The sequence below is a fragment of the Lontra canadensis genome, unplaced genomic scaffold (assembly GCF_010015895.1).
Source record: "Lontra canadensis isolate GAN:19392208 unplaced genomic scaffold, GSC_riverotter_1.0 scaffold210, whole genome shotgun sequence".
NCBI classification, from domain to species: domain Eukaryota; kingdom Metazoa; phylum Chordata; class Mammalia; order Carnivora; family Mustelidae; genus Lontra; species Lontra canadensis.
The window spans coordinates 1,119,895-1,145,958 of NW_022631204.1; the positions used below are offsets into that span (position 1 = coordinate 1,119,895).

Genomic DNA, 26,064 nt, shown 5'->3' on the forward strand with positions numbered 1-26,064 from the left:
GACCTTCTGAAAAGTCACCTGACGTACGGCACTGCTAGCCCTGGCTTGGACAGGCCTGACACAGACAGAGGCAGCAGTGGGCCGGTGGCAGCTCTTCAATCTGGGCCCCCCAGAAAAACCTCCAAGTTTAGCTTGCATTAACCTTTCTACCTCATCTACAGGCTTTTCTATACTTATCCGCTACTTCTTCTGCCTCCAGCTTTGGCTCAGTTCTTAGTCTGCAGTTATTTACACTTTTCCGATCCTTCTCTTTCTTGTCTATGAAGCCACTACCCTCACCCAGTAGCATCCGCTGTAGTTCCTTCCGTTCCTGCTCCTCCCGTTCACGCGACAGCTGAGAGCTGGTTTTCTTATTCTGCAACATGTTCTCAATGTTCTTTCCCATTTCTTCAAAGTCACTGTCTTCAGCTGAGCTGCTGTCTGTGTCAGTTGATAATACTTCGGTTGATGACAAAACTCTAAAAAGGAAAAACGATGTTGAAAATTAAGAAGAGAAACATGAAAGTGTATAAAGAGCTGAAGAAATACAGCATTAGGCAACAGGAGGAACTTGGAAAATCAACCTTAAAAAGGAATACCCAAATCCACTAAGACATGGGGGCCTTAACAGAACAGCTTTACAAAGTCTTCCTTGACTTTTGTCAACAAGGCAAGTCTGAAATATGCTGTAACAGAGCAACTCTTTCAGAATTCCTAGAAAAAACCTGAGAAATAAAACAGCACACTGGTCATTTTTAATAATAGAGCGTTACCATCCTCTCACAGTAAGCCTTCAGAAAAAAAAAAAAACCACACTCACTGTCCCTTATCACCACTGGAATAACTGCCAGGCCCAAGCAGGCCACAAAAGTTACCATGGAACCTAAAGTACATCTTGCCAATGCAAAACCTTTGCCAAGTTGCTCTGAAAGGAGCAGGTGTTCCAGCAGTATTATGAACAGAGACCACCCTGAAATCTCAGCTACCTGGGCAACTAGTCACATTATCAAGTGACCTCCTGTTCATTATAATATATGGTGTCTGGGACCCCTCCCCTTTCCAGCTTGGATTTTCTACAGCACTAGAACAACATACTTGTTCTGAAGGTCGAAGATGCGCTGACATTCCTCTTTGTAACGCTCCTGATGCTCAGCCACAGAAAACCTTGACCCACGGGCAAATTTACTCATGGGCCCCTCTCCAGAGCGAGCCTGCTCTGTGGACATCGTGCGGACTACGTCAATCACTTCCCAGCGGGACAGCTTTTTAATCTACGAGAGAGAGAGAGATAAACACATACACCTAAATCATCAGAGATTTCAACCTAAATCATCAGAGATTTCAAAAAAATAAACCAAGGCACACAACCTAGAGAGCCAGACCAAAAAAACAAAAAACAAAAAACAAAAAACAAAAAACAAAAAAAACAAAACAAAACAACAACAAAAAAAACCCAACAAAACAAAACCCAAAACACCACCCAAAGCAGGTTAAACAGAAAGCTTGGGGAAAGCTAACTCCTGAAAAAGTGCCCAAGATCCAGGGTACTACAACCTACACCACAAACTTATCCAGATAGTTCCTTACATCTGCCCCCTAGCTTTTCCCTCTATCAAAGGCCCCCTACCCTAGGGGACACTAAGTTTTCCTCTTGCACACTCACCTCTTCTTCAGGCACACCAAATTTACGGAGGAGCTGCTTGGCATTTTTCAGTGAAAGGCGACGGAGATCTGCATCTGTTCCTGTCACTGTCTTCTTTACTGGCTGAGGCTCCTTATCATCCTACCTCAAACATGAAACAAAACAGGCAAGAACTGTAATAAGCTGAACTCCTTACAGTAGGTGCCTAAGCCATCCTGTCAACTTAAGTGTTTTCCATCCCCCAACCCCTTCACTTCCACTCCTTAACCTCCATTTCTTCCTCCCTTAATTTCTGGTTTCCAGGATTTCAGACAGTCTCACCTTCTGCTGTGTCGGTTTGTTTGGAATCTTGACATAGGAGAATCCTTCGCCACACCCTGTAGGATCTGCCACCCCAGTCACCTCCAAGAGACACTTGCCCTTCATAGCAGCAATGAAAGCCCTTGTGGTGTTCCAAGGAGCAGTACGAACCTGATTATACGAAAAAGATTATAAGGGCTATAAGGGCTATGGGAAACATTTGCTCTACGTCTAGCCATACTTAGAAGATCAGAATAATTACAATAATGTACGATTTGATGCTTTCTTAAATTATCCACGAAGATCAATAGTTGCATATAAAGCTGCCCAGTACTCAGCTTACTCTTCTTCCCCTCTATAGTACTTACATTATGATATTAAACAAAAATCAAGATCTCAGCCAGTATAAGGAGAACACTGTGGAACAGTGGTCCCCTTTGGCCCCATATCCCTAGGGATATACTGAGAGTTCTCAAAGACAGTGATGCCCCACCCTCATGATGCTCAAAGAGGTTGATGATGCATCTGACTGCCCGATTGCTCGAATGGCTGCTTTAGAATAGCCAATACATTCTGTAATTAAATGATAAGCACATTTTACAAAGTAATGGCTTTAACCCCAGGTCCATTTTACCTCTGCAACTGGTTGGTTAAAAATGTCTGTCCTCTCCTGGGACCCTGAATATAGTGTTTACTGACCCCGCAAAATAACCAGGAAATTAAGACAAGAGGAATGTGCTTGTCCACACAGACCAGTTAAGAGTATACACAATTAGCTAAAGAGTGGTCAATTCTCTAATCAAGATTCAATCTTGAAGGCTATTTGACCAAATCCTCACTTTCTGAAATTCTTAGACATCCACTCATTTTTCACTCCATCCTCATAACACCACCACAATGAGCTTCTTAACTCATTCTGTCTGACCTCATTTACAATCACTCACTGATTTAATAGATATTTACTGAACACCTACTACATGCCAGGCACTACTTTGTCATGGACCTCACATTAGTGAGAAAGAGACAAATAACCAACCAAATACAATACTGCATAATCAGTGCATCGACAGGAAAGTAAAAAGTGTTACATGTACATAAAGAAAGGAAGAATAATGAGCCAGTATGATGGGATTGAGGGCAGAAGTCAGGGTAAGCGTCCACGAAATATAAATCATAGGTGAAGGTAAGATGGTAGAAGAGTGGCAAGAAAATATCCTAGGCAGAGGGAAAAGCAGTTGCAAAATCCTGGAAGGCAACAGAAAGAAACTGAGGGGACTGAATGAACTTCAGTATGTTAGAGCTTGAGTACAAGATGGACAGTGACAGGAGATGAGAGGAGGTTAGAGTTATATACAAGGCCCAAATCACATAGCACCTTGTAAAGCACGTGCAGAACTTCTTTCTAAAAGAAGTGAGGACCCAAAGGAAGTCTTTGGGCTAGAAAATCATATGATCAGATTTTTGTTCTAAATTTTTATTTTAAAAGGTCATTCAACTTTTTAAACAATGGTGCTGGAATAACTGGACATTCACATGCAAAAAAGAACCTTAATCTATACCTTGCACCCTACATAAAAATTAACTGAAAATGGATCTAAACTTAAGATCTAGAACAACAAAACTTTTAGAAGAAAACATAAAAGAAAATCTTTGCATCCCTGAGTTAGATAAAAATTTCTTAGATACAACACCAAAACCACAAGCAACAGAGAAAACTGAAAATCTGGATTTCTGCTCTTCATAAAACACTGTTAAAACAATTAAAAGATAAGCCACAGACTGGGAGAAAATTTTCGGCAATCACATACCTGATAAAGGAGTCGGACCTAGAATACATAGAGCTCTCTCAAGACTCAATGAGAAGAAAACAAGCAACCAGTTAAAAGTGGATTAAAAAGATGAACAGACACTTGACGAAAGAAGTCTGTATGATAAATTAAGCACATGAAAAGATGCTCAACGCCCTTAGCCACTAGGGAAATGCAAATCAAAACAGCAGCAAGAGACCATTTCACATCTGACAGGAGGGCCATAAAAGTAGTAATAATTAAAAAAAAGAAAAATAACAAGTGTTGACAAGGATGTGGAAAAACTAGAACCCTCATACATTGCTAGTAAGAATGTAAAAATAACACAGTCACTGTGGAAGGTAGTTCCTTCAAAATTGAAAGTGGGGCGCCTGGGTGGCTCAACTGGTTAAGTGTCTGCCTTCAGTTCATGATCCTGGGGTTCTGGTATTGAGCCCCAGGTCGGGCTTGCTGCTCAGTGGGGAGTCTGCTTCTCCCTCTCCCCACCCCACCCCATTCATGCTCTCTCTCCCCAATAAATAAAATCTTTAAAAAAATGTGAAAGAGAATTACCACATGACCCAATAATTCTACTTTTAGGTATTTACCCAAGAAAAAAGGAAATGTGTCCAGAGATTTATACATGAATATTGATAGCAGCTTTATTCATAATAGCCAAAAACTGGGAACAACCAAAATGTCTTTTGATAGGCCATTACCTAAACTGTGGTAATATCCACATTATGGAGTGCTATGTGGCAATACAAAAGAACAAACGGTCAATAACCTGGATGAATCTCAACATAATTACAGGGTTGAAAGAAGACAGACAAGAAAGAATACATACTTTCAACAAATGGTGCTGAAAATAGAATATCCACATGCAAAATAATGAAGCTCGACCTTTACCTTATACCATATATAAAAATTAACTCACAATGGAGCAAAGACCATCTTAGGTCTCATACCTAAGTATAAGAATTAAAAATAGGGGCGCCTTGGTGGCTCAGTGCGTTAAAGCCTCTGCCTTTGGCTCAGGTCATGATCCCAGGGTCTTGGGATCAAGCCCCACATTGGGCTCTCTGCTCAGTGGGGAGCCTGCTTCCTCCTCTCCTCTGCCTGCCTCTCTGTCTACTTGTGATCTCTGTCTGTCAAATAAATAAATAAAATGTTTTAAAAAAAGAATTAAAAATATAAAACCCTTAGAAGAAAACAGAGGAAAAACCATGACACTGGATTTGGCAATGACATCTTGGATATGGAACCAAAAAAGCACAAACAACAAAAGTAAAATAAGATACACTGGACTGTATCTCAATTAAAAACTTCTCTGCATCAAAGGACACAACAGAATAAAAAGGCAACCTATGGCAGAAAGTATTTGCACAGCATGTATCTGATGAGAGATTAATATCAAGAATTTATAAAGAACTACAACTCAATAACAAAAACCAAACAACCTGATTCAAAAATGGGCAAAGAACTTGAATAGACCCTTCTCAGAAGAAGATACACAAATGTCCAATAAGTACATGAAAAGATGGCTCAACATCACTAACCATTAGGGAAATGCAAATCAAAATCACAATGAGATACTGCCTCACATCCATTAGGATGGTTTCTATCAAAAAAATAATAACAAGTGTTGGCGTAAGTGTGGAGAAATTGAAATTCTTATATGCCATTGACAAGAACGGAAAATACTGCAGCTACTTTGAAGAAAATAAGTATGGAAGTTGCTCAAAAAACTAAAAACAGAACTATCATGTGATCCAGTAATCCACTTCTGGGTCTATATGCAGAAGAACAGAAAACAGAATCCTGAAGCGATATGTGCACACCCATGATCACAGCAGCACTGCGCCCAACAGCAAGAGGTGGAAGCACCCCAAACCACCACCGATGGATGGGTGGATAAACACGATGTGGTACATACACACAGTGGAATGTTATTCAGCCTTAAAAAAGGAAGGAAACTGTGATATATGCTACAACATGCATGAACTTTGAGGATATCGTGCTGGATAAAATAAACCAGTCACATAAAAACAATACCTCATGATTCCACTTAGGGGAAGTACCTAGAGTAGTAAAATTCAGAGAGACAGAAAGTAGAATGGTGGTTGCAGAGGCTGGAGGAGGAAGAAATGGGGACTTGTGATTTAATGGGTAACAGAGTTTCAGTTTTGCAACATGAAAAGAATTCTGGAAACTGGTTTTATAACAATGTGAACATACCTAACGTTACCAAATTGTACATTTAAAGGTTAGATGGTAAATTTTGTTATGTATATTTTACCACGGTTAAAAAAAAAAGTACATACTGTATGAGCCCACATATCTAAAAAATGTAGAAAATGTGAACTAATCTATAGTGACAGAAAGCATCAGTGTGGTTGTCAGGGCACAAAGAGGCCAGAGTAAAGGGAAGAGAAAGGAGAAAAGATTCCAAAGGGGGTACAAAAAATCTTTTGGGGGGGGTGACAGATACATTCACTATCTTGTTATGAGGATTCACAGATATAAACACATATCACAACATATCAAATAGTACACTTTAAATATGTGCTACTTATGTCAATCTTAACTCAATAAAGTTGTTTTTTTTTAAAGGATAAATGGAAAAAAATTAAAATGGATAAATGGGATATACTAATAAAAATTAGCACAAAGCCAGGGTGCCTGGGTGGCTTGGTTAGTTGAGCATCTGACTCTTTTTTTTTAAGATTTTATTTATTTATTTGACAGAGAGAGAGATCACGAGTAGGCAGAGAGGCAGGCAGAGAGAAAGGAGGAAGCAGGCTCCCTGCTGAGCAGAGAGCCCGATGTGGGGCTCGATCCCAGGACCCTGATACCATGACCTGAGCTGAAGGCAGAGGCTTAACCCATTGAGACACCCAGGCACCCCTGAGCATCTGACTCTTGATTCTGGCTCAGGTCATTATCTCAGGACTGTGAGATGGAGCCCCACACTGGGTTCCACGCTAAGGGCAGAGTCTGCTTGAGATTCTCTCCCTCTACCTGTCCCCCCACCCCCACTCACATGCTCTCTCTCTCTAAAATAATTAATTAATTAACAAAAAAACTAGTGTAAAGCCTTACCTCATCATCAATCTTCATCTGGAAATCTTCCTCATTTTCTTCTTCTGGAGCAAAAAAGGACTTCTCACCATAGCCAGCATCCTGGAAGAGCACAAACGTAAGCATAAACCAGTCAACAAATTGGAAAACACAAAGTACAAGTTTCAGTAAGTACCAAGTACAGAATATCAAAGTACATTTTCGCACAGAGAATGGATTCTGTAAAGTCTTCCTGTCTCTGTCACCATTCTATATCCTTAGGCTATCAGAAGATATATTACATTTCAGGGAACTTGCCAGCTGATGTGTAGGTTATTAAGGCCCAAAAAGGAAGCTAAGTAGAGATGCTCATCACTGCAGACTCACTAACTTAGTGGTGTAGCTGTGCTGTCTCATCCCGGCTAGATCTTCCCTGCTTGGGCCTAAGAAGGATATCGTACTTCTCTAAAAGCACATGTCCAGCACCACCATCTCAGCCCACAGGGAAGGCTGTGGAAAACAACCGAGAAGTATTTGCCCTGTGTATGAACCTGCCTTGTAAAGAACAAAGATTAAAGTCGCCACCCAAATGGATGGAACAATACGCCCTACATTCCCTCATGAAGCCTTCCCACTGCTATTTAGCTAGACCGGAGTCGTCCTCAGAACCAACAGACACGGAGTACCTCAGAGCTCGAATCTGTAACTGGTTCATAATCCAGGAACCATCACTTCTTGGCCAGTGCCACCAGTCTACATCCTCCTCTGTCTGCAACAAACCCACAGGCACAAGCACAAGGGAAAGGTGCTTACCTTCAGTCGCTGCTCTGCGGCTATCATGCTGTAGTAGGCACAGCACTGCTCTGGGGACACCATAGCTCTGATCTCCTCTTCAGTCGGTAACCGAAAATCAGACTTCAACACCCACCAGTTTGAGTCCATCCCTAGAAAAAGCAGAGAGAATGAGATCATTCCAAATTCCAAAGGCCCTTCCACCAACAGCAACAAGGATAATGAACCGAGACCAGGCCATGCAAACGTCCCAGAAGGTCTAGCCACAGTTAGCCTGCCCGCCGAAGAAAAGCCCCACTACTAGGTTGCCTGCACCTCCTGACATCCACCATCCAACAAATTTCCTAGCAGGCACAAATCAAAAAGCAATCATAGCCTCCATAATTAGAAGATTTACTACTTCCCTCTTTTGATGACTAACATTCTCTCAATCTGGGAGCAATATACTTATTGTTTCATCAAAAGCTGTAATTCCTTTCTTGGAAAGAGACGGGGGAAACAAATAATTAGTCACAAATGATGACCTGTGCGTTTGAAGTCAGCACAGAGCTTCAGCCTCTTCCGGATGCTACTTTCTGAGTGAGAAGGGAAGGCTTTCTTTATATCTTCCATTCGGATCCGCCGTGGCCTATCTTTACTCTTCCAGAATAGGCGGTAAATAAAGACCTGTCCAACAAACCAAGTGTCTTTCATTTGGCAAAACAGAAGACAAAAGTGCTCGCCAGGGCTCTTTCCCCTACTAAGCCCTGATGTATTTTGAGCTCTCCTGATGTGTCCCCAAATCCACAATACCCTGTTACGTGCAAACTAACCGACCTCCCTAATCTGTCATTCTTACCTGGAGAAAGTCTCGAATATGTGTATTAGCCCTTTTGGAGTTGGGCCCAGGAACTTCAAACAAGGGGCACTGCTGGCCGACCACAAAAATATCCACTAATTCCCGGATATAGTAACCTTGTCTTGTCCGAATGATAAGGAAGTCAGTTTCTGGCATCTTATGAAGGTAAATTGGGGCACGAAAAAGATTGTTCTCAAATGCCTAACAAAAGTAAAAACACAAAAATTATATACAGAGAAGCCCTAGGAAATTTCATCAACTAATGAGAAGGGAAATCAGGCCTGTTTGCTCTCCATCCCCAGAATGCCATCTAAAACCTATCCAATAATATAAATAAATCAGAATATGGAATGTCAAACGGGATTAGAAAATAATTTTTTACCCACTGGCAGTAGTAGGGAAACTATAGGATTTGGATTCAGATTACACTGACTCTGCTACTTACTATAAGATGTCAGATTAGTCATTTAGTATCTCTGAGCTTAACTGACCTCATCTACAAAACAGAGATACTTTAAACAAGTGAAAACATACCAATTCTGCAGACACAAATTAAATACTCATTAATTAACTCACTAAATTATTAATCCCAGGCTGACTTCTGTATGCCACCCAGATGTTGCTGGACTTCTTACCAGTGTGTGTTTTCTTTTTTTTTTTTTTAAAGATTTTATTTATTTATTTGAGAGCGAGACAGTGAGAGAGAGCATGAGCGAGGAGAAGGTCAGAGGGAGAAGCAGACTCCCCATGGAGCTGGGAGCCCGATGTGGGACTCGATCCCGGGACCCCGGGATCATGACCTGAGCTGAAGGCAGTCGTCCAACCGAGCCACCCAGGCGTCCCATCCCCCAGTGTGTGTTTTCTAAAAACAATTTCAAATTTAGTTTACAAATAACATTACTAGAGCCAGTTTTAATAAAAAGATCAAAAGAAAGTCTGGGGATTATAATCATTTGGGGATTATACTGATTCTTTCCCATACCTGCCATGTAAATAGTACCTCAATCAACTAGATTTAGTTCTTTCTGGGCTGACTAGCTCCTCACCTGTCAAGTTCCTTAGGAAAGAGTTGTTAACAGGAAAGAATCCCTCACCTGTAGTAATTGGCCAGGATGGAGAGAGCCCAGGAAGGGAGATGTATGGCAGTAAACAGTTTCTCCATATTTACAATCTGGGGCTCCAGGATCTTTTCCAGGTTTCTAGAAGGAACACAAAAGACCCAGTTACTATTACAGAATAGAATCAATAGACCTTCACAAAATATTCCTTGAGTACAGCATTTTACTAATATTACTAACTACAAAAAAGACACCATTTCAGCATGGAAAAGACATAATATACAATCGCAGACTATTGCTAGATGTTCATTACAACTATATTACACACAAGTTTTCTCAGAGACTCACCCGCTTATAGTAGTTTTTTATCTTGGTTGCCATGCCAACCTGCATCATTAATGGTCCATTTTCCTCACTGTATTCTGCAAGAATAAGATCTCCATCTTTGCCTGTGAGGTCCTGAGGTGTGCGCATAAAAAACATCTCTCCACCACCAGACGCTTGTCTCTCTTGTTCTCTCATCTGCCCAGAACAAAGAGAACACAGTTCAGCTCCTGACAGGACAAGAACCACAAACTGATGCTGTTCATTCTGAGACAATGACACCAAAAGTGATTTTGCCTTGCCTTTTTTTAAACTTCATTGCAAAAATATTCAACCATGAAGTTGAAACTATGAACACTTACACTCCCACCGCCTAGATATAACTTCATATTTTACCCTATCTAACTAAAATTATCTCCATAGATTTTGCTGGAACCATTTTTTAAAAGATTTTATTGGACAGAGAGAGAGAGAGTGCACACGTGCACAAGTAGGGGGAGTGGCAGACAGAGGCAGAAGGAGAAGCAGGCTCCCCTGAGCAGGGAGCCTAATATGGGGCTCGATTCCACGAGCCTGGGATCATGACCTGAGCCAAAGGCACATGCTTAACCAACTGAGCCACCCAGGTGCCCCCTGAATCGTTTCTGAAAGCTGCAGTCATCATGACACTTCACCTGAAATATTTTCACATGCAACCCCTAAGAATAAGAACATTCTCCTAAATAAACTATAGTAACATTCTATCACATCTGAGAAAAAAGTAATTCCCTAGTATCCTCTAATATCATGTCCATTTCCCCAACGTGTAGTGTACTCTAACATCTTTTATAGCTGCTTTTTTTTTCCTACCCAGAGTTCAGTCATACCTTAGCCTTCTTTTTGATGTGTTTTAGCAAGGGCTGGACTGAGTGGGGACCTGGCTGAGAGAGTGCCCCAAAGGAGTATTTCTTCAGAGGTGGGCGATGGAACTGCCGAAGTTTGATGGGCCCCATGTGGGTAGGAAAGAAGGGTTGTCGTAATTCCACAGCAGGAATCGAGTGCTAAGACAGGAAATACGGGGTTCAAATTAAATAATTACTCCAGCCTAGGCAAGATTTACCCATATCCTCCATCAAAACAAGGCAGTGATTCCCATCCATCACAGAAAAAATTGTTACTTTTACCTGGATAATATTTCCTCCAAAGGTGCCTCGAAGACCCTGCTGCTTGGGGTAGTAATATTCATCATTGGAGAGATTCCATGGATCTTTCACTTCTGGCTGAGACATGTTCTAATGACGGGAACATCAAACAGATATCAAATAAACCTTAGTCAGACTACCCTCCTCCATTACCTTTCTCTGCTCTTCTCAACACCCTAGGTCCCTTTTCCCTCCACAGACCTGCTGTGGCTCCTCCTTGATGACCCCTGTTTTCCCTAACAGAATTCGACTCTTCTTCAGAGACGATTCCTTCTTACTTTCCTTGGACGGGGAGTTGGAGGTGGCCTCTTCCTTTTCATCAGGAATTTCTAAGGATGAAACAAAAGTCACTCTGGAGATACTATCCCTGAAGATTCACATTTCCTACAGGTATCTTTGCGCTTCCTAATCAGATCTCTCATCCCACCCCAGACCACTTCTAGTAGGTGTGATTCCCTCTAACTAAACACACTATACTCCTGGAATTTCAAAGGTACTGCTTTTCAACATTCCTACATTGTAAGCTTTCCCTAAGCAAAACAGAAATACTAGAAACAGCCACAACTCTGCTCTCTCAACTGCTACATGAAAGTTCTAGTCTTTTTCATTTCTTTACTTATTTTTTTAAAGTAGGCTCCACATCCAATATGAGGCTGGAACGTACGACCCTGAGATCAAGAATCACCTGCTCCACTGAATGAGCCAGCCAGGCACCCCCGAGAAGCTTATAGTCTTGACCTTCCCAACCTTTCTGATTTCCCCCGTCCCTTGACATTAGCAGCAAGCTGTCCATTACAGAGAAGGAACACTGGTCCCTGCCAACACCATACCCAAAATGAGGTTCTCATCATTGGGATCAAGTGTCAAAACAGGAGGCTCCAACAGCCGGGGCATGGCCTGAGCATCCCAAATGATATTGTCCTCCCAGCGTCCATACACCAGCTCCTCATTGTCAATGGGAAAGATAGAGTACCAAGGCTTGTCATCATCCAGGGTGGCTGCAAAACCTACTCAGAAGAGGAGGAGACACTCAGTAACAGACAAAATACCTATGCCCCTTTCAATCATGATTCCAGCAAAGGGCAAAGGAGCACATGTTAGTAAAGTTATTCATGCGGCTACTGAAAAGGAACCTAGTGCACACAGTGTATTTCTCATTTTAAAATAAGTTGCAGACAAAATGTTCACTGCAGTGTTTTTCATAAGACTCAAAATTTAAACAACCAAGTGTGTGTAATAAGGGACTGGCTAAAGAAATCATGGTAATAGATGATATGGTAAAACATACTAACAATTAATGATAATAAAATATATATTAAAAATACAGTAACTATTGGTCAATTATGAAAACATCCATATAAGAATACTATGCAATCAGCAAAGTGTTTAGATAGAACGAGAGAAGGAAAAAAACCTCTTAGACTTAAAAATTAAAACATTTTTGTTTTCCTCTGGATTATAAAAGTAATCCAGGTTAACTGAAGGAAAATACAGAAACATGTAAAGGAAACTGAAGCTGTGATTCCACAAACCAGAAATAACCACTGTGAAATCCCATAGTGCATTTCCTTTCAGTCAGCTTTCTGTAATTATATAGTGTGCTTTTTCTTTTCCCACTTACATGAACAGGGTATCATATATGCCACTTTGTTTTTCTCACTTGAGTTTCCCACGTCATTAAACATTTTTATGAAAAACTTGGAACGACACAGAAAAATAATGATGTCAAACGAAAAGCACAATATGCAAAAAACTACCTACAGAAATGAACTCAACTACATACACACAGAGAAGACAGAAAACCAAAAACAAAGTACACCAAAAAGTTAATAGTCGATCTTCTCTGGATAGCTGGATTATCAGTGATTTTTGTCACTGTATTCTATTTTCAAAATTTTCTACATTAAGCATGACCATACCCTTTTTGTTTTTTTGCGTACTTAAGACGAGAAAAAGCAAATTCTAGCATGATAAAGACAAAGGGGCTAGCTCTGAAAACGGAAGTAGATCATAGAGATAAAACTTTGGTCTAGTTTGGATATATCATCAACTTCAAAGTGGTTTCCCCAGTTTTCTGATGAGAAATCAGAGTCCACCCTAGCTTGTTAATGGTGTACAACTTATTATGGACTAGAATCGGAGCTCAGGTCCAAAACATTTTGCTGCCCCTCAGCAGCAACAAAGAGCACAGCCAAACCCACTTAGGATGACTGAGCTGAAGGGAGTGTGCTAGATATGGCTGGCACAAAAGCACACCTTGCTGAACGTTGTAGGCCATGGCATTCCTAGTCATGCTGGAAGGAAGCCAGCCTGCCAGGCTTGCACGCTGAGGTTTTGTTCCTTTGTGTTTGACATCCTCTCCATCCCAGATGATATCATCCTCCCAATGCAGCTGTGTCACCATCAGGAAGTTTTCATCAGCCAGAAGGTCAGTGCTACTTTCCTCAAGTTTTCTGAAATCCTACAGAAACGAAGACGGAAGAACAAATCCCTGAATGGTCACTGGTCAAAGTTCTGACTCCAGATCCCTCATCAGACACATCAAACATGGTCCCTGACTTGAAAGAAGTACCTGATAAGGGAGGCCTGCCTCTGCACACTCCTGGGCTAGCGCAGCACTCACTGCCCAGACAGAATCCTTGTGACGGGGCCTAGCTGCCAGGGTGACACACCATAACAAGCCCAAGGCTTAGAACCTCTATAACCTACCGAAGACACCCTACCCGGTAACTCCCCACCCAGAAAAGCAAAGTTAAGTAAAATGGAAAGGGCCCTGGGCGCAGATTCCTTTCTTACATACCAGTGTCACTTACCTCCAACATTCTACATTTCATCACGGGTTCGAGGTCCATTTTTCTCAGTTTGAAGCCATAATCAAACCCACTGCCATCTTCAGGGACACCCAGCATATCATACCACAGCCGAGCAGGCCCGTAACGCCACTCAGCTACTCTCGGTTTGGTATCGGCCACTTTATCCGTATCTCCAGTTGACTGGGAAAACTTGGACTCAACAGGAGCCATCATTGTAATCTGTAACAGAATAAAGCAGGAGGAGAGGAGGATTTCCTGATCCCAGATGTCCTAGGACTATAGGGAATCCGCAGTCAGGAAGGGAAGTTAGAGGAACTACAAGGATGATTCTTCAACAGAACTGGAGTTAGAATGGGAACAATGGGGCTAGATCATGGCACACTCTGCCTAAAGCATTCAAACTCCTATTCACCAGCATGTGTAGCACCCACTTCTGGCCCACAGTACTTCTCTACTACAATAGGGAAGGGACGGCCACTAAGACTGGACTCACGATTTCTCGTTCATAATCAGCACAGGGCTCTGCCTGCTAAAGTACATTTCCCATTGAGACATAAGCTAGGGAGAACTCATTTGTTCCTCCTGTAGGTCTCAAGCCCAGGTCTCTATTTTGCCTACTTCATCATCAGAGAGACATTGCTCTGGAGGTGGCGGTGGAGCGTAGTCATAGTTCCACAAAGACTTCTGGCTGACTTCTGACTCTACCGAGCACTCCACCTCCTGGATCTGCTCTTCCTGGATCAGCTCACGGTGCTTCTTTTTCCTCTTTCTCCGAGCACTCCGCCAAACAGATGGGACGTTCTTCCCTGGTCCAAAAAGACGTAGGAAGCGTAATACCTACAACACAGAGGCTCAAAGACTCAATATCAGACAGGAAAAGAGCAGCATCTGGGTCTACAAACTCCCCTGAGAGATCCACTCGGCTGTGGGGGAGGGACCAAAGAGTGCTCAACTTAGAGTTATAACATCTACCAAGAAACTAAAGAAGCATCCCTTAAAAATTTGGACTAGTTCTTTTAAGACAACAAGGACAATTTCTGATGAGAACTATGTAGATCACATGTACTGTCATCAATGCATACAGCTTTTTCAAACAGACCTAATGCAGTGTCACTGAATAAGAAAACTTTTACATCTTATCCTTTCTATATCCAACATCTCAGCAACAGAACTCAGAATTTAGGAGAGGTCAGTGGTTTGCAATATGGGCATTCTCCGTGGAAAGTACCTTCCCAGGCCGAAATTCCGGGAACAATTCTGTGACACTCGGCAACAGCTTGGTGGCATCGTGCTGCATAATCCCAGCCAAAGGTAGGGTCAGCTTCCCGTCTTCAGATTCTGCCTGTGTTGCTTCTTGAGGTCCCATCTCAGATTCTGAGTCAGAGGAACTACTGAAGTCCACTTTCTCTGAGGCCAAAGAGGAAGGGGCAATGATGGAGGGCAAGATGATGCCTTCTCCATCCTCAGACACTGCAACAAGGAAGAGAAACCCCTTTGGCATGTAACTGTGAGCATACTTCCTCCGATTCAGCCAGTACCCACTCTAGGCTATATGCATGGCTCAGTGGCAGGGGATATAGTTCCAAGCACCCAGATCACTAGTATGCAACCCAGAAAACTCATTCCAACTCATTATCTCCCACCGTCCCCAACTCACCTTGTACCCGGTACCCTAGGGTTGTGATGAGAAAAAACAAACACTATTACTACATTTACTACTTTCTATACATGTATTAAAGGAATGTGATCAACAGCAAAATTATGTGACACTTTTTTATACCAAGCAGGCCTTATCATCTCTAGTTTGGGGACCCATAAACTGAAGAATTTTTTTAAGCCCACAGGATGATAATGAAATTATCTAGGACATCAAGTTATCAAATATTATTTAGCCTACACGCTAATGCAGAAATGGCTAAAACTCTAACAGGAGGAATTCTGGTCAACATAATTCTCAAAATACAGGAGATCAAAAATACTACTATTCCGCAATCTCCTAGCCTAGGACAGAGTTTCTACTGTGGCCGACACAGGGAAGGTGGAGAGGATCACTAAAGCCCTTGCCCTGGAAATCTCTGAATCTGGTAGTTGGCTCTCTCTGATTTATGCACATTCTAGGATGCCTTCCCCATTCAATCATTTATTTTAAAGAGAGTCATCTAGACAGGGAGTTTCCAAATACCAGTATGCCGATCAGTTGCATCAGCAATTACTTGGAGAACACTCTGAAATTCCTGGGCTCTGACCCAGCTCTTCAGAATCAGACTCTCTGGGTGAGAGTCAGAAATATGTATTTTTTAACAGGCTTGGGATGACTGTGATGGGCAGCCAGATCTAAGAACCACTAAGTTCAACTACTTTTCCTCGAGTACCTGTTAAAATACTGTTGCCAAATATTTTAAAAAGTAAAACTTCCCTTTGACATTAACATTTGAAAACTGTATGAATCACTTCCAGAAGCTGTATCCTTTCCTAGCAGCTTAATTTTAATAGCTCCCTACAAGTATGCCAAAAGCCTAGATCTATGAATGGAACTTGTTCCTTGGACAAAAAAAGATAGTCTCTACTTACCACCGGTAAGAGCGTCCTCGTCCTTATCCTTCTTCGTTGGTCCTGGAGGTGGAGGTGGAGGCGGCATCAACTTGCAGTCAATGTCTTCACAGTCAGCATCATAGTCATCTTCATCATAATCTAATGAAACCGGGAAGATGATTCTGAATATCCAGAATGTCATACAACAGCCCTGAGTTCCTTTGTTACACAAGAATTTAAAGCACTCCGTGAAAGTGGTGTTCTTAACATGCAGGAGGTGCAGGTTCTGCCTTCAGAAAGAGATGATGACAGAGTATCACCAAATATTAGAATACTATGTATATCTCATACAGAAATATAGGGAGTGCCCAAGAACTGTTTAAAACCTTTGTTCCTTCTCCTGATCAACTTCTATTTGATTTTTTATTTTCATCCTGCTCAATCTCATAACTGAATTTAACATTCTTCCTTCTCTGTCAGCTTCCTTTAAGACTGGACTTTCTCTCTTCCCACTTCCCAAATCTTTGACACATTTTTTGATCTACCTTCTACAGTCTGTTATTCTTTCCACTGACCTTTAACCTCTGGCATCACTCCACACCTGATAGTGAACACTCTGCTTTTATTCCTCTACACAAGCTCCATTCCCTAACTCAAGAATCACCCTTATTCAGGATTAACCCCAAATCTGAAGGTCTGGCCCTGATTTACCCCTCTACAATCACACCACATGTTCTGCTGCCTAAAGAACCTTTCCACTCAGGGGCGCCTGGGTGGCTCAGTTGGTTAAGTGTCTGCCTTCAGCTCAGGTCATGATCTCCGGGTCCTGGGATCGAGCCCCACATCAGGCTCCCTGCTCAGCGGGAAGTCTGCTTCCCCCTTTCCTTTTTTTTTTTTAAGATTTTTATTTATTTATTTATTTGACACAGAGAGAGAGATCACAAGTAGGCAGAGAGGTAGGCAGAGAGAGAGGGGAAAGCAGGCTCCCCGCTAAGCAGAGAGCCCAATGCGGGGCTTGATCCCAGGACCCTGAGATCAGGACCTGAGCTGAAGGCAGAGGCTTAACCCACTGAGCCACCCAGGCACCCCTCCTTCCCCTGCTCATGCTCTGTCCCTGTCTCTCTCAAACAAAGAAATTAAAAATATTTTTTTCTTTTTAAGATTTTATTTATTTATTTGACAGAGAGAGACACAGGAAGAGAGGGAATGCAAGCAGGGGAAGTGGGAGAGGTTTTATCTATAATCCTCCCAAGAATGTCAGCAAAGTAGGAATTATTCTGAGACAGTGAAATGACTTACTCAGGGTCACACAGTTTTAAATGACAAAGTCAGAATTCACGGGCTGGCTGAACAAAGCCTATACTCATTTCAATGCACTTCCTTACTTACCCAGTCCTACTGAAGTTTTATCAGCAACTCTCAAGTTGAATTCTGCTTAGCATTTTCCTCAACTGTCACCCTACCCGAGACCTTGATGACTTTGTATCTAGCCTGCAAGAACAGTTTCTAAGTTAGTCTGCCCCTTTACCCCTTTTCTAATCAAAACCCTAAAGCAACAAGTATCACTTCTCATTTTCATTTAGGAAGGAAAGGCAACTAACACAGAGCATCTACCATGACCCTGTACTATGTAGGTGCCTTCACACCCCGTGATATTGAACTTAAATTCCCACATAAGACCCACTAATGAAGTATTATCACCTTTATTGCAGGTAAGAAAACCGAGGCATTATTATAAATCCAAGCTTCAAAAACTAAGCAACTTCCCCAGGATCAAACTAAATATGGAGTTGCAGCTTGAACCTATTATTCTGACTCCAAAGTCCATTATCTTTTCATTATACCACCCTGCCCTTTACTCAACAATGTTTGGTTTACAATCCTTTATGACATCAAATCCCAAGTAAGGCATACATACACGTGTTATCAAATTGCTCTATCCCTGGTATGTTTTCCACTCCTTTCAAGGAAACCTGCTGGCCAATTCCCCCTGCACTATTCACTTATTTCTATATCTAAACCTTTAGAGAAGCCATGTTTTCAAACCAAAATGCCCTGCTACTTCCTCTCCAGGAAACTCTTTCAAACTTTTGCTCAAAATTCACCTCCATGACATCTTCTCTAATGACCTCCATCCACTTCTAATTACTCCAAAGAAGAATCCTAGTAAATCAAGCTACCTGAAGGGGCCAATGGCAGAGAAGGAGGAAGTCAGGACACAGGTAAAGGCACCCTCACTGAATAAGAGAACTTGGAAATGAGCATCCCAGAGTACTAAGACTACCAAATGCAGCATCCTCTTTTTCTAGGAGGTCAGCTCATAAAACCGAAATAGGACACCCCACTCATCCTCTTTCTTAACATTCCTATCCAAGACAACAAACCAAAACCTGAAAATTCCAAAACTCCCTGGAAATCAGAGCTAACACTTCCCCCTTAGCCTAAGTCGGGGGCTCAAAAATAATAGTTATAGTATTTGTCTCAGATATTCTGTCAACCTGTTGAAATGAAATACAATACTCTAAACAGAAATATGAGCTTATAGCTGGCTTGTCTTTTTGTTGTAATTATGCTTCGTGTTGTTTATTCCATCTTCCCCAAATGATAATAATATCCCAGAGAGGGAGAACTGTATCTTCTATTTTTTCTGGGTTACCTCCTGTGTATGTGGCACAGTTAATTCTCTCTCTATGATAAGCACTCAAATCCATTAACTGGTGCTGAAATCTAATTCAAAGAGGTGGACAATGAACAAACAATGAGCAACCTCATACAAAAGTGTCAAGCAGTGAGAGATAGGGTAAGGCAGTGGAAACAATGAATTATATATATGTCAACTATACCTCAATTAAAAGTTATAAAAAAATTACAAGTCAGAAAAAAGGAACTGTGATCAGTTGCTCTAGGTTCCAGACCACAGAACTAAGCTCCTCAAGACCAGAAAATGGACTACCTTTGAACCATACTATCACAGTTTATAGCTCAACAAACGTCTAATATCCTGAATTATTGAATTAGTCAAGGTCTGCCACTACCTAACTTAAATAATTTTTTAAAAAGTCCCACATCTTATTAAAGTCCAAGTTTTCTTTTCCTATGATGAAGTTAATAATAGACAATCACTAAGACCCCTTCCAGCTCTGATTCTGATTCTATATGTAGCACCTTACACCAGGGAGAGACACCTATATTGGGAGCAAGCACTAAGCGCATTCTGTCAGCATACAGGTGGTGAGTGATTAATAAACATTAAGCCAGTAAATATGTGTGCTTGTTTATATAGGACATTGCAGATACTTAATCCTCCTTGAACTACCAAGTCCTTAAGAGCAAAGACTGAGTTCAAATTATTTCTTTTTTTTTTAAGATTTTATTTATTTATTTGACAGACAGAGATCACAAGGAGGCAGAGAGGCAGGCAGAGAGAGAGGAGGAAGCAAGTTCCCCACTAAGCAGAGAGCCTGATGCAGGGCTCGATCCCAGGACCCTGGGATCATGACCCGAGCTGAAGGCAGAGGCTTTAACCCACTGAGCCACCCAGGCGCCCCTGAGTTCAAATAATTTCTAAAACAGTGCCATGAACACTGTAGGTCCTCAAATACCAGATAAGGAAAACATTATCTTTACTTGGCATTCACCAAGAATTTGGGAATAACCAGTATGAGGAATAAACACCCGAGTGTAACAATGACCCAGAACACACACAAAAAAGATAGGAGCTGCATGGGACTAAGCTGACAAAAAGAGAGAAAAGGAAAGGATGGAGAGCAGGAACAATGGCAGAAAGCATACACAGAAACAAAATGGACTACACTGCAAGAAAATGACTGGAATGCTCTACTGATGACACTAAAGAATCACCTGAGTGGCAAAGCGGCTGCAAGCTCCCCATTGTCTGCTGATATCTTCGGCTTTCATCTTCTGCTACCTCATTGATGTCTGAATAGTCGACAGCATCTTCTGTACTCCTGATCCATCCTATAGATAAAGGGGAGGGCAGGTATATCTCAACAAAGGCCAAGTAACTCTCACTCCCTTAGATAATTCCCATTGAAAAGTGCATACACAGCAGGTGGCTAGCCTCCTCCCTCCTTACTCCCCATGACCCACACTTCACCTTCATCATTTACCAGGGCACCATCAGTCCCAGTCAATTCTTCATTTGCGGTGAGTTCAGTGATCAGGCTGCCCAGACCCAAAGCCCCCAAGCCTGCCAAGTGCTTCTTACACTCCTGAAAAAGGGACAGCACCAGAGTTGAAGATAACAACTAAATCTAAGCTTCCCACACCACAAGGCTTATTTCCCTGGTCCAGCACAAAGCTATAAATCCATATTAAATATAACTCTGCAGTGTGCTAAAAGGAGCATCACATTCCAGAACTGTAAAGTAACTCTTCCACTAAACTCCACGTTGATCAGATCTTTATCAACATATTAATTCCAATTTCATCACCATACTTTAATAAGAAAAGATCAAAGAACCATCATCAAGACTAAACAAATGGAACAGTAGTTCTCTGAATAAAGGCTAAGGCAAGTGAAGCCACTGGGATTCGAGACGGGATGACAAGAAATTTTTTTTGCTGGCTTTTGTGTATTTGTGTGTGATGCAGAGGAGAAATATTGATCAATATTTTCTCTTTGTTACAATGAATCTAAATGAACGTAGGTAAGGTTCATTTGGACACAGGAAACAATTTCATGAATGTCAGGGAAAACTACCCAAGAAGTGCACTGGACCAGAAGGGGTCTGCCCCAGATAGTCTGAACATTCGCTGTTGGAAGAACTGAGGCCTGAACCACACGATTTGTCACAGGTCCTCTTGCTCTAGAGCCACCTCAAGTCAACGATGTCAGACAGGCAGTTTCAAGAATCTCCCAAGTCCTCATAGCAACGGCTTAAATGTAATGTCACTAGGTTACGCTATTTTCCGGCTGCCTTGTGCGAATGACCATTATCCCCAAAGCCACCCACACCAGCGCGCCTGACCTACGAGGGCTTGCCTACAGTTCTTTCTTCCCACCCCCAACCAGAACGGAGCCTCCAGTCTACGATCTGCACGCTCTACTAGGATAGCATCCTCTTCTCATTTCCTCTCCTCTTACGTTAACCGCGCCCTCTCACAGGGGCTCTACTCTCCTCGCTCAGTCCGACAACCACCAACCCTATACCCACGCCAGCCCCCTCACATCATCCAAGACGCTTTCCCCCTCCAGCTGTCCGGCTCCATTGATGTTGCCGAAAAGGAAACCGGTTAAAGAAAATGGGCCGCCTCCAGCAGAATCTTCATCGCTGTCCGTGTCTGACATGATGGTGGTTGTGGTGTCACCGGAGGCTACGGGAAGCAGCAAATCCCAGCCTGGTCCCATGGACCGGAAATAAAAACATTAGTCGCCCAGAAGTGACTTACAGGGTTCCTTGACCCCACCAGGCCTTACCGGAAGCGGAATGAGGGGGTGGGGGGACGTAACCGGAAAGACCGGCCGTCCTACGAAAAAGGCGAACTACTTTACTAACGGCATTTGATTCGACCGTAAGGGATCAGGAGGTTGGGTATGTGGAAAGCGGTTGGTCAAAGAAAATGTTTGGTCCCGCCCCCTTCTGCTAATCTGCGCAAGAGCATTCCCAGTGCATTGGGTAGGTGTCACGGCTGTTCCTCCAATCAGAAGGAGCTGCCTGGGTCACGTAGCCTACGTCCTGGTTACCGCGGGTCACCATGCCGTGGTACGCGGAAGTAAAGATTAGAAGCTGCTTTGCTTCTGCCTCGGAAGGAGAGGCTGGCCAAAAATCGCACTGTGCCGGAAGTACCTATCCAAGTTGTTTTGAATTGACATTTCCCCAGGGAAATGGAGTCCCTTCCCCCTCGGTTTCTTTCGGGAAGTGTGAAAAAGATGAGTAAAAGGAACAGCCGACCCTTCAAGCTAGGTTCACAATTGTTGACATTATTACAGGTTTTATTTTTGTTTTAATTTCTGAACCATTTGAAAGGTTCAGAACCAAATGGTTCAGAACCAAATGTGATTCTCCAGCCCTAAAAATGGACGTTTTCTACATAACCACAAAATCGTTACTGCATCTTCAAAAATTAACATTGAATCATTATCATTTAGCATACAGTTTTTATTTCGTATTTAAATTTCCCCAGTTGTCCTAGTTGGAGCATTTTACACTTCAGTCCAGGATCCGCTGAAGGTTTTTGCACTGCACTTAGTACTCTCCCTTCAGTCTTAATCCAGAAACAGCAGCCTTTTCTTTGTGTTGCATGATACTACATTTTTTTTTTGAAGAATCCTGGCACGTTGTCTTGAAAATATTCCATATTCTGAATTCGTCTGATTGTTTCTTCAAATTGATTTACGTTAAATATTTTACCAGGCATCAGAAGGCACAAATGTCAGGTTGTCACTCTTGGTGATGCTGTATTTGAGCACCAGGTCTCTCCATCCCAAAGGCACATTTTTCGTTTTGTAATTAGTAAATGGGGTTGAGATTGTGTGAATGTTCGCCCAATAGTTTTAGCATCCTTTAATGATTCTTGCCTGAATCAGTTATATTGGGAGAGTGCAGAAGGGTGACTTATTCTTAAATGCCTTTTACACTTACTAAGTGCATTTATTCAGTAAAGAACTTGGTCTTACCTCCCCTCTCCCGTTTTATTTTAATGTGTCATAATCTAGCACCATCATTATCCTTTTTGATGCTCAAACTGTTCCAAATTTGTCCAGAGGGACCCACTTCACTCTGGCTCCTGTGTTATTAGTCTTGAAATACTTCCTTGATTTTTGACACAAGATGTTCTAGGCTTACTCTGTATATTCCCTGTCCGAGACGTGATATAAGCCATTTCTCCAAGGAGCCCTGATATCTTTTAGTGGGGAATGGTATTTAGAAACTGGGGCATCATCGCTTATAGGCCCTTCCAGAGGAGAGAGCTTAAAAAAAGAGAGAGAGTTTAAAGGGCACCTGGCTGGCTGAGTCGGTAGAGGATGCAACTCTTGGTCTTGGGGCTGTGAGTTCAAGCCCCACATTGGGTGTAGAGCTTACATTTAAAAAACAAATTTTAAAACAATGAGTTTTATACTAATACTTCCAATTCAAGTCCAACACCACAGGGTTCTCACTCACTTTTCCCCATTTCGTATTTCTATCTTGCTTCTCTTAAAATTCTGGTTCCCGACATCCATATGTTGACTCTTTTCAGAATTGCAAGGTGGATACCACTACCAACAATAAACCTAAGTAAAGTTCAGAAGTTCTTTGCAGATTTTTGTCCTTAGACTATATCCTATTAAGGATATATAATGTACTGTGTGTAAAAATTACTTGAATCATTTTTTCCCTCTGTGGAGTTTTTTTTTTAAGATTTTATTTATTTATTTGACAGACAGAGATCACAAGGAGGCAGAGAGGCAGGCAGAGAGAGAGGAGGAAGCAGGCTCCCTGCTGAGCAGAGACCCAATGTGGGGCTCGATCCCAGGGTCCTGGGATCATGACCTGAGCCGAAGGCAGAGGTTTTAACCCACTGAGCCACCCAGGCGCCCCTAAATGCACTTTATTTTTAAAAAGATTTTATTTATTTATTTGACAGACAGAGCCAGAGAGCACAAGTAGGGCAGCAGCAGAGGGAGAGGGAGAAGCAGGCTCCTGGGATCATGACCTGAGCCGAAGGTAGACACCTAACTGACGGGGCCATCCAGGCGCCCTAAACGTACTTTACACTGCTTCTTAGTTGTTTGTGCTTAAGGAAAAGCAGATCCAGCAAGAGGTAGATAGAGTGTTATAGAATGGGGAAGGGGCACGGTGCACCTGGGCGGCTTAGTCACTTAAGCATCTGACTTCAGCTCAGGTCACAATCCCAGGGTCCGGGGATCGAGCCTCATGTCGGGCTCCTGGCTCAACTGGGAGTCAGCTTCTCCCTCTCCCACTCCCCCTACTCGTGCTCGCTCTCTGTGTCAAATAAATAAATAAAATATTTTTAAAAATAATTCTTAAAAAAATAAAGAATGGGGAAGGGGACTTCACATACTATAAATACTAAAGATGCTATTCTTTTTTTTAAGATTTTATTTATTTATTTGACAGACAGAGATGACAAGCAGGCAGAGAGGCAGGCAGAGAGAGAGAGGGGAGAAGCAGGCTCCCTGCTGAGTAGAGAGCCCGATGCGGGGCTCGATCCCAGGACCCTGGGATCATGACCTGAGCCAAAGGCAGAGGCTTTAACCCACTGAGCCACCCAGGCGCCCCTAAAGATGCTATTCTTGACTCAAAACGTGGTTTTGTGTAAATTTACCACATGACCCAGCAATTTCCAGCACTCCAGTATATACCCAAGAAAACTGAAAACATGTCCATACAAAACCTTGTACACAGGGGCACCTGGGTGGCTCAGTTGGTTAAGCAACTGCTTTTGGCTCAGGTCATGAACCCAGGGTCTTGGAATCAAGCCCCACGTCAGGGTCCCTGTGGGGAGTCTGCTCCTCCCTCTCCCTCTGCCTGCCTCTCCCCCTGCTTGTGTGTTCTCTGTCAGATAAATAAAACCTTAAAAAAAAAAAACTTGTACACAAAGGTTCGTAACAGCACTATTCATAACAGCTAAAAGGTAGAAACAATCCATATTCCCCTCAATTATAAGTAGATAAAATAAGGTATATCCATACAGAGGAATATTATTCAGCAATCAAAAGAAATGAAGTAGGGGCGCCTGCCTGGCTCAGTTGGTGGAGCACATGACTCGATCTCGGTGTTGTGAGTTCAAGCCCCACATTGGGTGTAGAGATTATAAGTAAATTTTAAACACCCCCCCCCCAAATTATTAGTAAAGAAAGCACTGTTTTAGGCAAGGTCACCCTCTAAAGGAGAACAGAGGGGTCTATGAGTAAATTTCCTAGTGCTGATCAGGAAAATGCATGTTGAATGGCTATTCCTGGCGGAACTGAAACACTTGTTAATTAGGTATTAAGTCTTGGTTTTACCTATCTCAGGCTCCTAACCTTAGTGAATCCATTTTGGGCCTGTGGTTTTTCTTTCTGATACTATGTGCTATAGAGGATAAAAGATACATACAACTTTTATACATATAACTTGATTTCAACAGTATGTACTCTAGAAAATAAAAGATACATAGGACTATGGGAATTTAAAGAACACTTTAGATTGCTTTCAAATGACCAAGGTTCTTTGAGGAACAGAGCAATTATCTTACTTAAAGATATAGTCAGGGATGCCTGGGTGGCTCAGTTTGTTAAGCGGCTGCCTTCGGCTCAGGTCATGATCCCAGGGTCTTGGGATCGAGTCCCACATCCGGCTCCTGGCTCTGCAGAGAGCCTGCTTCTCCCTCTCCCTCTGCCTGCTGCTCTCCCTGCTTGTACTCTCTCTCTCTCTCTGTCAAATGAATAAAAATCTTAAAAAAAAAGATATAGTTAAACTAGAATTCACTGAGGGGAAAAATGGGAGAGGCAATAAATATAATTAGGGAGGTGGGGTGGAGGAGAAAGCCTTTCTTGATCTTCTCTGCAAGATAAAAATAAGTTTGGTCAAAAAAAGATCCCCCGCCAAAAGAAAGTACCAATATGTGCTGCAAAAGAGATAAACCTTGAAGACATTATGCCAAACAGAGAAAGTGAGTTCCAAATGACCACATATTGGGGGATCCTGACTGGCTCAGTTGGTAGAGCTTGCAACTTTTTATCTCAGGGTCGTGAGTTCAAGTCCCACGTTGGGTGCAGATCTTACTTGATTAAAAAAAGACCACATATT

General features: G+C 42.2%; 1 protein-coding gene across 10 annotated transcripts in view; it reads right to left on the reverse strand.

Annotated features, from left to right (window-relative positions):
* Positions 1-21,757, reverse strand: part of TAF1 (TATA-box binding protein associated factor 1) — a 78,822-nt gene extending 57,065 nt beyond the window's left edge. For 4 of the 10 annotated variants that reach the window (XM_032848830.1, XM_032848825.1, XM_032848832.1 and 1 more), the window contains exons 1-22: positions 21,498-21,757; positions 20,424-20,538; positions 20,168-20,284; positions 16,346-16,465; positions 15,003-15,244; positions 14,393-14,611; positions 13,775-13,993; positions 13,218-13,422; positions 11,792-11,968; positions 11,163-11,290; positions 10,944-11,051; positions 10,647-10,820; positions 9,805-9,978; positions 9,493-9,597; positions 8,399-8,599; positions 8,085-8,226; positions 7,582-7,712; positions 6,811-6,891; positions 1,943-2,092; positions 1,643-1,762; positions 1,075-1,250; positions 280-458 (exon numbers count right to left, since the gene is read on the reverse strand). In XM_032848830.1, the coding sequence (XP_032704721.1) occupies positions 280-458; positions 1,075-1,250; positions 1,643-1,762; positions 1,943-2,092; positions 6,811-6,891; positions 7,582-7,712; positions 8,085-8,226; positions 8,399-8,599; positions 9,493-9,597; positions 9,805-9,978; positions 10,647-10,820; positions 10,944-11,051; positions 11,163-11,290; positions 11,792-11,968; positions 13,218-13,422; positions 13,775-13,993; positions 14,393-14,611; positions 15,003-15,244; positions 16,346-16,465; positions 20,168-20,284; positions 20,424-20,538; positions 21,498-21,677 (3,463 nt within the window). In that variant the 5' untranslated portion in view covers positions 21,678-21,757. The remainder of the gene's footprint in view (positions 1-279; positions 459-1,074; positions 1,251-1,642; positions 1,763-1,942; positions 2,093-6,810; positions 6,892-7,581; positions 7,713-8,084; positions 8,227-8,398; positions 8,600-9,492; positions 9,598-9,804; positions 9,979-10,646; positions 10,821-10,943; positions 11,052-11,162; positions 11,291-11,791; positions 11,969-13,217; positions 13,423-13,774; positions 13,994-14,392; positions 14,612-15,002; positions 15,245-16,345; positions 16,466-20,167; positions 20,285-20,423; positions 20,539-21,497) is intronic. The other 6 variants (XM_032848824.1, XM_032848829.1, XM_032848826.1 and 3 more) reach the window with 3 other exon arrangements.
* Between the last annotated feature and the right edge of the window lie 4,307 nt (positions 21,758-26,064).